This window comes from Brugia malayi, assembly GCF_000002995.4.
Source record: "Brugia malayi strain FR3 genome assembly, contig: Bm_v4_Chr4_scaffold_001, whole genome shotgun sequence".
In the NCBI taxonomy this organism is placed as follows: Eukaryota; Metazoa; Nematoda; class Chromadorea; order Rhabditida; family Onchocercidae; genus Brugia; species Brugia malayi.
Window position 1 is genome coordinate 4,643,936 of NW_025062478.1, and position 13,189 is coordinate 4,657,124.

At 28.8% G+C, this 13,189-nt stretch overlaps 1 protein-coding gene across 1 annotated transcript; it reads right to left on the minus strand.

Moving 5' to 3' along the window:
• Window positions 1-557: 557 nt before the first annotated feature.
• Window positions 558-1,818, minus strand: Bm10621 (Uncharacterized protein; the record flags this gene model as incomplete). The annotated part of the gene is made up of 4 exons (XM_001893988.2): window positions 558-662; window positions 1,043-1,170; window positions 1,237-1,447; window positions 1,663-1,818. 4 exons carry the CDS (start codon window positions 1,816-1,818, stop codon window positions 558-560), a joined length of 600 nt encoding a protein of 199 aa, XP_001894023.2.
• Window positions 1,819-13,189: the final 11,371 nt, after the last annotated feature.

A 13,189-nucleotide genomic window follows, 5' to 3' on the forward strand; every position in this document is an offset into this window, starting at 1 on the left:
TGCTGGGCACTTGTAAATGATAGTAAAAAAATGCTTTCGGCTTGAGATTATTGAATTCTTTGCAGTTGAATTAATTAAAGTGCCAAAGTTGAATGACCAGGTGTCACTTCACATTACGTCATTTATAGAGCCACTAACTGTAAAATTGAACCTTTCGGCTATTAATACCGTAGTTTTTAGGTTACTACTACTGTGCGCTGTTGTCTTATTCTAGCAAAAAGTCGGAGCTAAACAAATGCTTCAATTTTAACGATACTTTGTTAATTTAAAGGCTCAACCATAGCAAAGTAATGAAATTCGTGAAGAAAACTTTGTTTAACAAAATTTTAAATATTTGTTTATTCAAACAAAATTGCATAGCACCAATTAATACACAAAATAAGTACAAAAATAAATTGATTAATAATTAGTATTGTGTTCGATAATTAAAATGTGATATTAATATGGCCGACTCATTCTATCATACACTTTTCTACCATTCCGCTACTAAACATTATCTGTGACGGTTAGTGTAACATGGAAATATCACGCAGATAGGTACAAGGTAGACACGCAATTCACTTTTTCCTCAAATAGAATCGTTCAAATATTCGTTCCAGTAAAACATTGATGAAATTTTTTGTAATGAATTGGACGAAAGTTGAAAATGACAAACTTCGCAGCTGAAATTTATTTCAGTTTTGACCTAAATTACAAGTGCCAAAACTTCCTGAGTATTAAACGACTCAATGTTCGACCAAAGTTCGCAATTTGAGAGTTAGAAAACGAAATGTTTATTATTTAAAATATAATCATTTAAAATAATCTTTTCAGAATGAAAAAGTGAAGAATTTATGTGAATACGTCAATGGCAATATTTTTTGACAATTTGCGCAATAATTGTAACCGTAAACCTTTAATAGTGATTGGGACTTTATTACAGTGCATTAATATTTGCTTTGTTTACACAAAATCTAATGTGGGATTTATCTAATTTTGAGTGACTCATATTTTTCCTCCATAGAGCAGTTCTTCCCCGAGAGATTATGTAATGAATTCTAACCTGCGACTGCGGCGATGATGGTGCAGGTGTGCATGCAGAGCGTCGTTCTTCCTCACTGTAGTGGTACTCGAACCTGTCAGCCATATCACGCAATTGACGAGCTATTATTGACATGTTGAGTTGCGTTACTAAAATTCAATTCATTTTATGAAACGTAAAGCAGAATTTGAAATCCTTCGAGGAAAGTAACAAACCAGGCGATGTTTGCATTGCAGCATCCATAAATTTCACCTTCCGTTCGTCTTCTGTCGCAGGGATAAATACGGAAATGTGATTGCCTATAGGAACGATTCGTGCAGTATCCGTTACAACTGATTCGATGAAACTTGAAAGTATCGTTGCCGAACACGGAATATACCCTATCGGTGAAGGAAATCTATCGATGAGTAACGCAACGCATAACATCTGAAAGCGTATATTTCAAGACATTTAAATGCGTTCAGCAGTTGACGCATTGAATAACCCTTCCTAGTTACTCATAAACAGCGTACACTGGTGTAATCTTTGTCTATTATTATTTTAATTGCTTGGTAAGTAGGGAATTTGCGAGGAGTTATTGTACCGCGGTGGAATTTGTTGGTTGTCAGTGATAAGGGAGAGAGAGAGATTTGCTACCGTACCACTGGGAGATGACAATCACACGAATATGAATAGCCTTGTGCGGAACGAGCAAGCAACAGCAACAGCAGAAGCAGTCGCAGCACCGGCAACTGCTGCAACCTGATGTGTCGGATAAATGTGGGATGGACTACCGCATCACCGCAAGCTCCTCCCATTGTATTGCGCCAAATTGTTGTTCATCATTAATGGAGATTGGATGGACGTTCTAACTCAGATTCCTCCCCATTCTTGGCTCTCCTCCCTCACAATGCAGTACTAATTGAGAGGCTAACAATTATGCACCTGGCAGTTGGTTGCAAACCGGAAAGGCTGATTATTTTTCTGGAGTTGGAAGGAAGTAATTACATTGAATGGAATATATGCACTCCGGATGTACCGTAATGTATTGTTGATAGAAGTTATATGCACTAATTTAGAATTTAATTGAGGAAGTAATTTAAAATTGATATTCGGATTGACTTAATTAATGAATTTAATGTTGTTTATAATTTCTCATCATAAATTAGCTTTAAAAATAATTTTTTGTCTTGATTTCATTACTTTCGTTTTCCTCATTTGTTGCTTCTCTGTACCAAAATATTTTCTCATTATTTGTCCTTTACAGTTGTTTTTTTTTTTTTTTTTGTTGCTAGCATTAATTGTCATGGCTTATAGAATAAATATTTGTTGCTTAATCACTGTGATTACTAGATATATTTGAAAATTTCACCAAAACTCTTCTTAAAAAAAGTGTTTGAAACAGCTAAATTAGTGAATTATACTAGCACATTGTATCATTAACACTCCTGAAGCAAAGTATGTACAATGTAGTAAAATTAAATTTAAACGTGTTATCAGGTACCTCACTTCAATTTGACACAAATACATTTAGATCAACAACGTTTCAGTGAATATTATTTTAAAAAAAAAAAGAAAATTTTTGAATGCTGCAACCGTGTAACAAATGTTACGAACGTGTACTGTAAAAATTTACATAACAATAACATATTCATTTGTCACTAATTATCGCATATTATTAATTATCAACTTTTGAACACTTCTAAAGAAAATAAAAAAATTGAATTAAATTTCAAAAAATTCAAGTCACAGCTTATTTTCTTTATAAGTGTTTAAAAGTTGAAAATTAGTATCAAAATGTGATGGTTATTATTAAATGAATATCCAATTGAACAAGATTATATCTTTTGAAAGGAGCCGACAGGAAGTAATCCGATTGGTATTTCCTGAAGGTAAAGGAAGGTTAATTGTATTAGTATCGCATCATCCATCACATGAATAATATTTAAAAGTTAATTAGCACGGATCAATCCTTTACCAGGAATCAATCAGGTATATCATTTATGAAAAGACAAAAACTTTTTTATAATTGCTTAATATGATAATTTCTGTAAGAATAATTAAAATTCGATGTAATAAAAGAATAAAACTTTAAACTAATATTTGAGAGTACTTATATCTATCAAAATTTTTTTAAATTTCTGAAAAGTAACTGGATATTTTAAAATTTTAAATACTAATTTTTTGATTGCACGTGAAATTTTGTAAAATTATAAATTGCAAATGAATTTAGAAAAAAATTAAGCTCCAAAAAAAAGCGTGCAAATTGGTTTGTTAAATAAATTTTTTTAGAACTTTCATCTTTTTTTGAAGTTTTTTTCATACTTCTTTATTTTTTACTTTTTGCATTAATTTATTAAATAACTGATCAGTAATCAATTAGTATTGATATTAGTAAATATAAACAAGCTTGAAATGTTATAAAACATATTTAACTGTGAAATTCTGCTTTTGAAATATAAATCTGTTGCTTGTCCACAAAATTCTATAAGAATTCAATTGTCATTTTAACTAATTTATTTTATTTTGATTTTGATGTATTTTTTATCTCTTATTTTATTCTTTTGTTTCATTACATAATAAGAGAAGTAGACTCATTTCAATTAGTTCCATTATTACTATTGCTGGATGGGTGACATTTGGTGAATTGTATGTACAATGTTCGTGTCAACCAATTAGTCTTGTTTAAGATCCATAAACAATGCATCGAGTTAATGCTACCACTTCTACTGCACCTGCTTCTTCCGATTTTAAGCAACCAAAACTGATGATGTGGTACTCCAGCAAGTAATGAACGGTATGCTTCACTGATTACTGTAGTGCAATAAAATTAAGTAGCAAATTCGTACTTCTTCCTTTCCTGATTACTTTAATGATGACTTACTGGTTCAGCTTTACCTTTTTAGCAATGAGTATAATTCGATTACTAATTTTATTTTATGTGTAGCAATAAAATTTGATTTAAAGACTATCTTCAAGGCCATATTCGAGAATTTTAAATAAGTCAATGGTTTATTTATTGGTTATAATTGATCTGTTTCTGTTACATCAAATATCAGATACTTTATAAATAAACCAGTAGTATCCATCAGGAAGAATGGTTTTAAACACATTTCACGTCAATACTCACAGAAGGAATGATTTCCCGCAATTGAACATATTCCATGCCGAATTTATTTTTCAGAACAACAACAATAACAAAAGAAGAACTGAAATTTAGATTTATTTCATATTGAAAATTAGATTTATTTCATATTGGATTTCGGAGCTTACAGAATCCCAGAATTCCGGAAAATGAACTTATTACCATACGACTCCTTAGCAATTATTTAGAAGATAGAAACGTAGTAGGCTGTGTGGACATTTATTAAAAATAAGAAATGAATATTTTTGTATACTTTAGCCAATACCTTAGATACTTACTGATAGATGGTACTTGTTGGAAAAGTGTAACGGAATAAACAGTGAAAGTGAAACTGAACAAATATTAAAAGTGGAAATGAGCAGGTGGGATCACTTCATGATTCTTTCTCACCACTCCTCACATCCTTGAAAATAATAGAAAAGAGGTCAACAGTTAATGGCGAGTATCCTAATCATAGCAAATATCTTAATTTCTTCAACAGATTATCTGTTCTTATCCTCATTTGCATAACTAATACCATATGAAGAACAAATCCATTTTCAGGTCATTTTTAATTAGCAAAATCGAGATTTTTTCATCCTTTTTTCTGTGATTCTTTGAATAAACTGGAAAGATGAAAAATGAGAAAACAAAAAGATAAGAAGTGACAATTATGGTGCGTAAATTTTATGCATTTTAATATAAGAAAAAATTTTTTTTCATATTTTATTAGATTTTTCAGGAATCAAATTTTATTTTTATCCGTAATTTGATATTAGGATTGATGTATTAATTAAGTAATCCAGTAGTTCGTCATTTTCTCAGCTAATTATCTTATCCACATGAAACTTAATTAGGTCATCAATCAGATTCAGATCTCATAACATACAATTTCCTGCATTTATCAAATTGAAGACTACTGTAGAGTTAGAGGTGTGAAGAACTAATTGCTCAGAAATGTATTTTGTCTAATGATGACCTTTCATAATGTTGGCTACTACTTCCTTTTGTTATATTATGTTGACCATTCATTGTTCGTATGGATGAGATTTGGGTAATTGGTTGGATTCAGTTTACATTAATTCATAGTTGGGAAATCTGTTGATGGGTAACAACAATGTTTGTTGTCTGAAAATTTGATTCTTCTAATAACTACTATTACCATATTTCCTTCAATAATCTACTTGAACTTTAATGAACTTTGTTGTCCTTTTGTTGTCATATAACAGCTTTTGGAAATGGAAATGTATACAGTTCTTTTGCCATTTTACAAATTTTCGGACTATTTCAGAAATAACTAATTTTTTGTCTGAAGAACAAAGAAATCGAAATTGGTAGTATACAAGAATTATTGCACAAAACCGTTGACCTTCCGACTTAAGCTAAAGCATCATTTATCTTCTTCCATAAAATTAGTCTATTTTTAAGTAATAATCATACATTTGACACTGCATCACCAAATATTATTTGATAAAAACCAGTATAACAGAATAAAGCAAATGTAATTTCATATTTTAACACATTTTAATTTTATAGTAACTTATATTAAGCAAAGTGAAGTTAAGAAGACAGTGTATAGATAGAAGATAGCAAGATTATAGTTAACCATATGACAAGGTGAAATTGGAACTTGCATATATTCCACAGGTAAGACTCATCCAAAGTTTGGAAATCAGCAAAAAAAGGACGAAAAGTTCAGTACCAATTAAAAATTTCATGAATTTTTAATGAATTCCTTTAATTCAATTTTAATAGTGGTAATATGATCAGATGTTGAAATAGAAATTTGTCACTCATCGAATTATAAAATTAGCAAAGCTATTTGACTCACATAAAATTACTAACAATATTTGAATGATTATCAAATATTGTTTTCGAACCAATTAAATACCACATTACCTGATATAAATAAAAATTTTAGTTTTAAGATTCTAATAAAAAAATAAAGTTAAATTAAAAATTCAACCTTTGGTAAAAAATTGAATTAATGTTTGCAGTATTAATGAAGAATAGGAAAAGATAAAAAGAGTGAAAGCATTAAAAAAGTATTTTCATCTTTTTTTGATTTCCTGATGCAAATATAACATTGTTATTAGAATATGTCAAATGATTACGGTAGAATTATAATTACTATTCATTTAAAAAAAGAAAATAATTTAAAAGTATTAAATTGTTTCTAATTAATGATTTCATTAACTGAATAGAAAGATAAATAATGTTTCAAGCAATGAAAATATTTCATTGTCAAAAGACACTGACAAATAGTAATTTGAAACGAAACTATATATTTAGGGTGAGGATGCAAAGAGAAATGATTTTACAAGCACATCCTTGAAAAGGATAATCACAAGGCGGTGAATGATCTAAGGAGCTATCTAGTAGCTATTGCAATAGGTGTCAAATGTCTTGTCGTATGAGGACATGTCCTCATTTGTCACCTTTTTCATTTTGTTTAAGTATGTTTTGTTATTCACTCATCATATTTTTTTTCTATGTTTATTTACCTGCAAATCAATATGATTGCCGGTTTGATTTGAAGCGCTTTTTGTGTCGCTAAAAAAAAGGAAAAAGGAGAAAAAAGAAGTCATTCATTTGATACCACAAAAACTTGAAGTGTTAAATGACTATGAACAATTCACTGACATATTTCGCTATCTTTGAAATGAATAGCGATTGTCTTTTTGAATGATTTCTTTCATTTTAGTATAAAGAGGGGAAACTATAAGGTAAACAAATATTGTAATGATTTTTGATTTGTCAGATAATAAACGAAATTATATAAATTAAAATGTCTGAAAAGCATTTCAATGCTAAACGTCAAAAGTCAAACTGAAATAATGAAAATGAAATTAAGAAGTCAAAAAGAAATTTTATTATTGAAATGGATAATTTTATAATGAGTGCAATTAAAGTGCTAGCATCAAATTGGTATTAATTACTGTTAAGTAATTTGATTTAGTGTTAGCATTACAAGTGTAAATTTATTGAAATAACCCATTCAGTTTTACTTTTATCTCAGATGTTTTTCAGGTTTTCTAAAAATTTTACATTTAGAAATGTGACAACGAATTGAAATATTTTATTGTAAAGAACAGAAAAAAAAAGTTCAAACTTCAATAAAATGCTATAAAATGATTTAAAATGGATTAAGTTGTGATAAGCCCTTTAGTTGATTTATGACATTGACCCATTGACTGAAGGATTGATTATTCGTGTAATTAATTGATCTATTGGAATAGTTATTTATTACACAATGTATAGCTCATCTTCCAGAGCAGTTAATCTGCGAATTTTGCACACACCACCAGGCGCTATTAGCACTTCATTTCCATAGTAGTACTTAGGTTTGAGCTGAACAAATTTTACGATGTACATTTTACAACTACTTCAATGAATGGTTCATTGGTTGTTTATATAGTCTGCCATCTCTCTCTTTTTCATTGGCATTAAATGAATAATAATCATTATGAAAATGAGATTTATAAAATCACTAACAAAATCAATAAACCAATTAATTAGCTAATTACTTATGGATGGATGAACTAAATCACTCTAAATTAAATTAGTTACCTATGTTTTTTTTGATTCGGAGAACATTTGCAAGTATTCATTAGTAGCGTTTACGATAAAAGTATAATATTTAATAATTTTTTTTTCAGATATTAACTTTGTCATAATAAAAATTAATGCATATTAAATAACTTGAAAATATTAATTCGTAATTTCCGGCTGTTGAATTTTTTATGTTAATTTCCAGTTTTGCGCAATAATTCTAGGCTTCTAATTGGATTAATTTTCCGTTTTTCATCTTTATTGAATTATTTACTGTAGAATTTTATACAGTGTAATCAACGATTAACGTATAATTCCATAATTGCTATTATCAAAAAAATATATGCATATATAATTCGGATTATGAGCAAACTAAAGACATTCTGGGAAAAAGCAAAAGATTGTATTCTTGGTGAGTTCAAGAATTACTCAAATTAAATAAGTCAGTAAAATTATTCTGATAAAAACTTCGAAATAAATATTTGATTGCGTAGAGATGTTGCGCTATTATTATCAATATTATTGCATAATTTATGATATACCAAAATAGATAAAACATCTTTATCGCTACAATTGTGTATATATAACAAAAACAATAATAATAGTTGTTAACTGATAACAAAACAAGAAGTAATTGGACGCAATAATAATTGCTGCCATATAATTTCTTTTTATTGCACACATTTTATATCTAATATACATATTTTATTTATTTATTTACTTATTTATTTGCCTACAATTATGTTCATTTATTCACTTTCACATACATGTGAAGCAGTATCACTTATGCGATCATTTCAACAATTTCTAAATATTTACTGCTTATTAAAGTGAGAGGTATGACTTGTCTCATACGACCACGTACGACTACGTATAAGTTGAGGAAATAGAATTATACCATTGCTTAAATTATTAAAGTTATTTTGTTATATTTCATATATTACAGCATGCATTGGCTAAAATCATTTAATATGTGCAATTTCTGCATGCATAATTAACTTGCATGGAACAAGAAACTATGGGTGAGAAGTTCCAAAATAAAATAAAATTTTTTTTTAGTACAAATGTGAAAAGTTTTCTGGAAATGATTGATGAGATTGTCATATAATATAAAAGTAATATCTATGCCTCAATTCTAATAGTTCACACAAAAGTCATTTCAATAGAATGCTTTCTGTTTCATCTAAATGCTCATTTATTGATTGTTTTAGGTAAATATCTTATGATCAAAAACACTTTATTACTATAATAAATTGGAAAATTGTTGAATTAGTTGAATGAATATATTTTAATATATGGATGAATGATTATTTGCATAGTATTTGGGCGATTAGCTGGGTTGACAAGACTGAGGTGCAGGTGACTGCATGCAGTTTGCTAGAACGATTTGTAATTGGATACAGCAACACATGTCACACTGCTTTCTACAGACCCTTTTAAGGGGAACAATTAAAATGGATAACTCGATACAGTGTACCTTCTATTTTGTTGTCTTATAGTCTGTTCACACAAGCTTAGATTACTGTCAAGTAATGGCAATGAAATTCAAAAGACAGCGATCTTTTTTAACTCTTTTTTTTATTCGGAAATTTATTACCTTGAGTTTAAGCTTCAATACTTATTTTATTGGCTTTTTTTTTCAGTCATTTATCGATTTAATATATTACTCAATTTATATTTTATTATTAAAATGCTCATCATTCTTGTTACCGCATTAACTTATCATTTTAAAAGAAGTGATCATTTCATTGCATACATAACTTGTTTTAAATTATTGAAAATTTTTTTGGAAGTTTAATAAAAATGTGCAAGAATGCAAAGTAACTTTAGGAATATGCTAAGAGTAATTGAAATGATTGTTTTTGTAATACGGTAGGAAGTATTTTCGCTTTGTCTACTGTTGTTTATTCACTCGTGCATTATGACCTTTCACGCACGGAAGGTCAACACTTCAGGAATTCGTTTAAGTGGCTCTGCCCAGTTTCGCTAGTATTATCATTGCGTGCCGCAACACTTACTTTCCGTATTAATCGTGCCGACTTTTGATGTGATGACTATTTGATTCGCATTTTTGGTACCCTAAAAGTCACTTAACTGTGTCAGCAAATACTTTCTTTTACCGATAAAAAAGGGGTCACACGGAGTATTTCTACTTGTTGCAACACTACTGCTAAGCACTATAAGATAGTTTTAGATAAATAAGCCAAACTTTGATGATTACCGCCTAACCTTTTGACCTAATGAAATATACAAGTATATGATAATAGTTTTTCAATCTTATTCATATCACTGATATGCTAACCAATGAAAAAAAAGGAAAATTAAGATAAGATTATGGTCTTCCGTTTTTATTTATAGTTCATAAATGTTAAGAATAATCATTAAGAATAAGTTGGAAATAATAAACAGATTGTAATCTGTTTATTCCAGCTTGTTTGCTTCATTAAAATTATGTTTTCTTTTTAAATGCTATTTAATAGTAATAGAGCAGAAAACAACAAAATGTAGAAATTGTTTGGTAAAATAAGTGTTGAGATCTGCTTGGAATGAATGTTTGATTTTTTGTTATATTTTATAGTTTATTATCTCAGTGAAATTTGAATATTCTCAATATATTTTATATATTGTATTTTCTCTCTTTCGCATGGTTTAATATTCTAATGTTAAAACTATAGTGTGATCTAAAATAGCTGGCAGAGGTCTTTACAAAATATATTCCTGTATTTCTATTGCTTTTATTAATTCGTTTCATAATTTCTCTTCGTATATTGACGAGAGTTATCTGATCAAATCTCTCATTAGATCACTTTTTCAATATGACTGTTCCTTTCACTTTCAAATTTGTAACAGTCGTTTCTTTATTTTCCATAATATTCATCTTTCTGTCATGTTTATCTATAGATAGTAAATAAAAAGAATTCAGACTTCCTGATATCTAAATGGTAAGAGAATTTCGAGAAATACAGATAAAGGTTATTGAGAAGAAAACAACCGGTTTGCATTAATGTCTTCTTTACAGCTATAACTTTCAGTATAGGAACAAAGTAAGACTAAAGAAGGAGGCAAAGATAATAATTATTATTGCGCCATTACTTTCCTACTTCACTTCAATGTCCTAAATCATATGGCGTTTTTTTTTTTTTTTTATCACAACTGAGACATATAATATTTGAAGGCTCATTTTACTTTATGTAGTTCGGCTTATCGCGTGACTATTGGCTGATCAGTTGTTCATTATGGAAATTGGAAATTCGAATCACACCTGCGGCATACCTTTCTTGTAAATTGTATTAGTAATTGTATCAAAGGTATTATAGCTATGCGATTGGATTACACATTGCACGATGAAATGATCAAATGTCGGTTGTACTTCTTAAAATATAGTTAAACAGGTGTTTAATTGAAGAAAAAGAAGAAGCAAGAAGAAGAAAGAAGGAAAAAAGGAAAAAAAAAACAAGAATGGTAAACAATGAAGAAAAATATTGCAAAAGTGATGAATAAATAAGACAAGCAAAAAGGGCTACCAAACAATTTATTAGACAAATAAAAGAATTCAAATGAATAATAAAAAATATAAAGGATAATTGTTGAAAATGAAATAACAAAAACCGCATTATCATGTTTATTAGTAAAATTAATTTTAATAATAAAATGATATTCATCAGAAATATAATAGGTGATGAAATTCACTTCATAAATAAACTCAAACAATAATCGAAATCTTTAATGACATAATTTGTTTGTTTTCCATTCCCTTCCGACGATCCCCTTTGATCTTTTTTCGTTTTGCTTTTTAATTCTAATAAACTAATGTGTAGATAAAGAAAAAATCCACCTTCTAGACAAACATTTAAAGTTGACATGAAATTAGATATACTATTATCATTTGCAAAATTGATTGATTTGATTGAAATTCAATTTGAAATTGATCAATGGTAAACAAAAAAAGAGAGAAATTTTTGGATTATTTTACCACTTAATTAAACCATGTACAGTGGAGCAATATCAAATAAATTGGAAATGAAGATAAAAATAAACAAATAAAACTTAATAGGTAAATAAGAAAAGAAATTCAGTCCAAAATTATCGTTATTTTCAGAAAATTTTAAGAGAATAATAATTAACACTTCTACAAAGGTTTAAGAATGCCCTACTTGGAAAATGAATTGTTTCTGATCTTAACTAATTTTAATAAGCTAATGCACACCCAAAAAAACACCTTAATTATATTTGGAAAATTAATTATGTTTGTTGTGGAATAACATATTATGAAAAATGTTGTAAGACGTAAATAAAATATTTGTATAAACTTTAGAATTTCACCTTTGTAGACTTACTATCTTTATTTTCTTGATATTTTCTGATTGTCAGGAGGAAGCCAATATTATCCTGAATTTAATGATTGATGGGATGACAAATTTTCACATCGTCTCTCCACCTTTCATCACTGACGTACAACGCAAAAAGTTTACGGTAAATTGTTTTCGCATTTGCTTTATTTTTCGGGTTGTGGTTGTTCAGGGAGAGGGCAGAGCTTCCGGTTTTCTGATTTAGAGAACGAAAGGAAGAAGGAGGTATAGGTTTTGTTAGAAAGAAATGATCGAATCATAGTTCGGTCAATGACTTGAAATGCTATCAGTAGTGTGAACATGCAACTACGTTTTGAATTTCTGTGTTAAAAATGAATTTGAGAGGAAATAAAAGGGAGAAGTGACTTTGCGTTTTTGGGAATCTAACGATGAAGTCTATTTTGGCGAGAGGAGTAGAGAAAGAAAGCAATTTGATTCAAATGGTAACATTTGGTGGTAGTCTTTGAAGTGATTTTTGTTAATCAGCAAGGCAAAGATTACTAAGCTACTGATCTCTTTTCTGAACTACGGAAAAATGAGGGAAAGTGTGTAGGAAATTGTATAATCTTTATGCCCAGATATAAAAATGAAGTATTGAAGTATTCTCTTATTATGTCTTATAAGACTTTTTCCATCAAATTAAAAAAAAATGTTCTTGAAAAATTCAAATAATTTAAGATACTGACTTTGAAGGATTATTTGCGGAATTTTGACATCAAATTTTCAAATTAAGTTCAAAAGTTGGAAGAAAATGTTGATTTTCATATTTATTGAAGCACAACAATTTGACGATGGAGCTATAAGAATTTTTTTTTCCCATGTAAGTCGTTGAATTGCAGTCCATAGGTCACTTTATTAACATACATAAATTAATAGATTTATAGCTTTATATAAATTAATAGGTTACTTTTATAAACGAATTTTCGCCTCTGTAACATCGATATATGCCCTTATTTTCACTTAACATACATAGCAAATGAATATAAGAAAAATAGTGCAGTTTAATATCTAGGGTGTATTGATTGCTCAGCATAATTGCATGTAGAGTTAAACTCAATTTATTTAGAGCGCAGTGAACTTACTTTTTTTTCCGAAATAAAATTAAAATCATCTTTTCTCTTTTGGCCTGAAACACTTTGGTAAGTAAAATGTTGTTGGAAATAT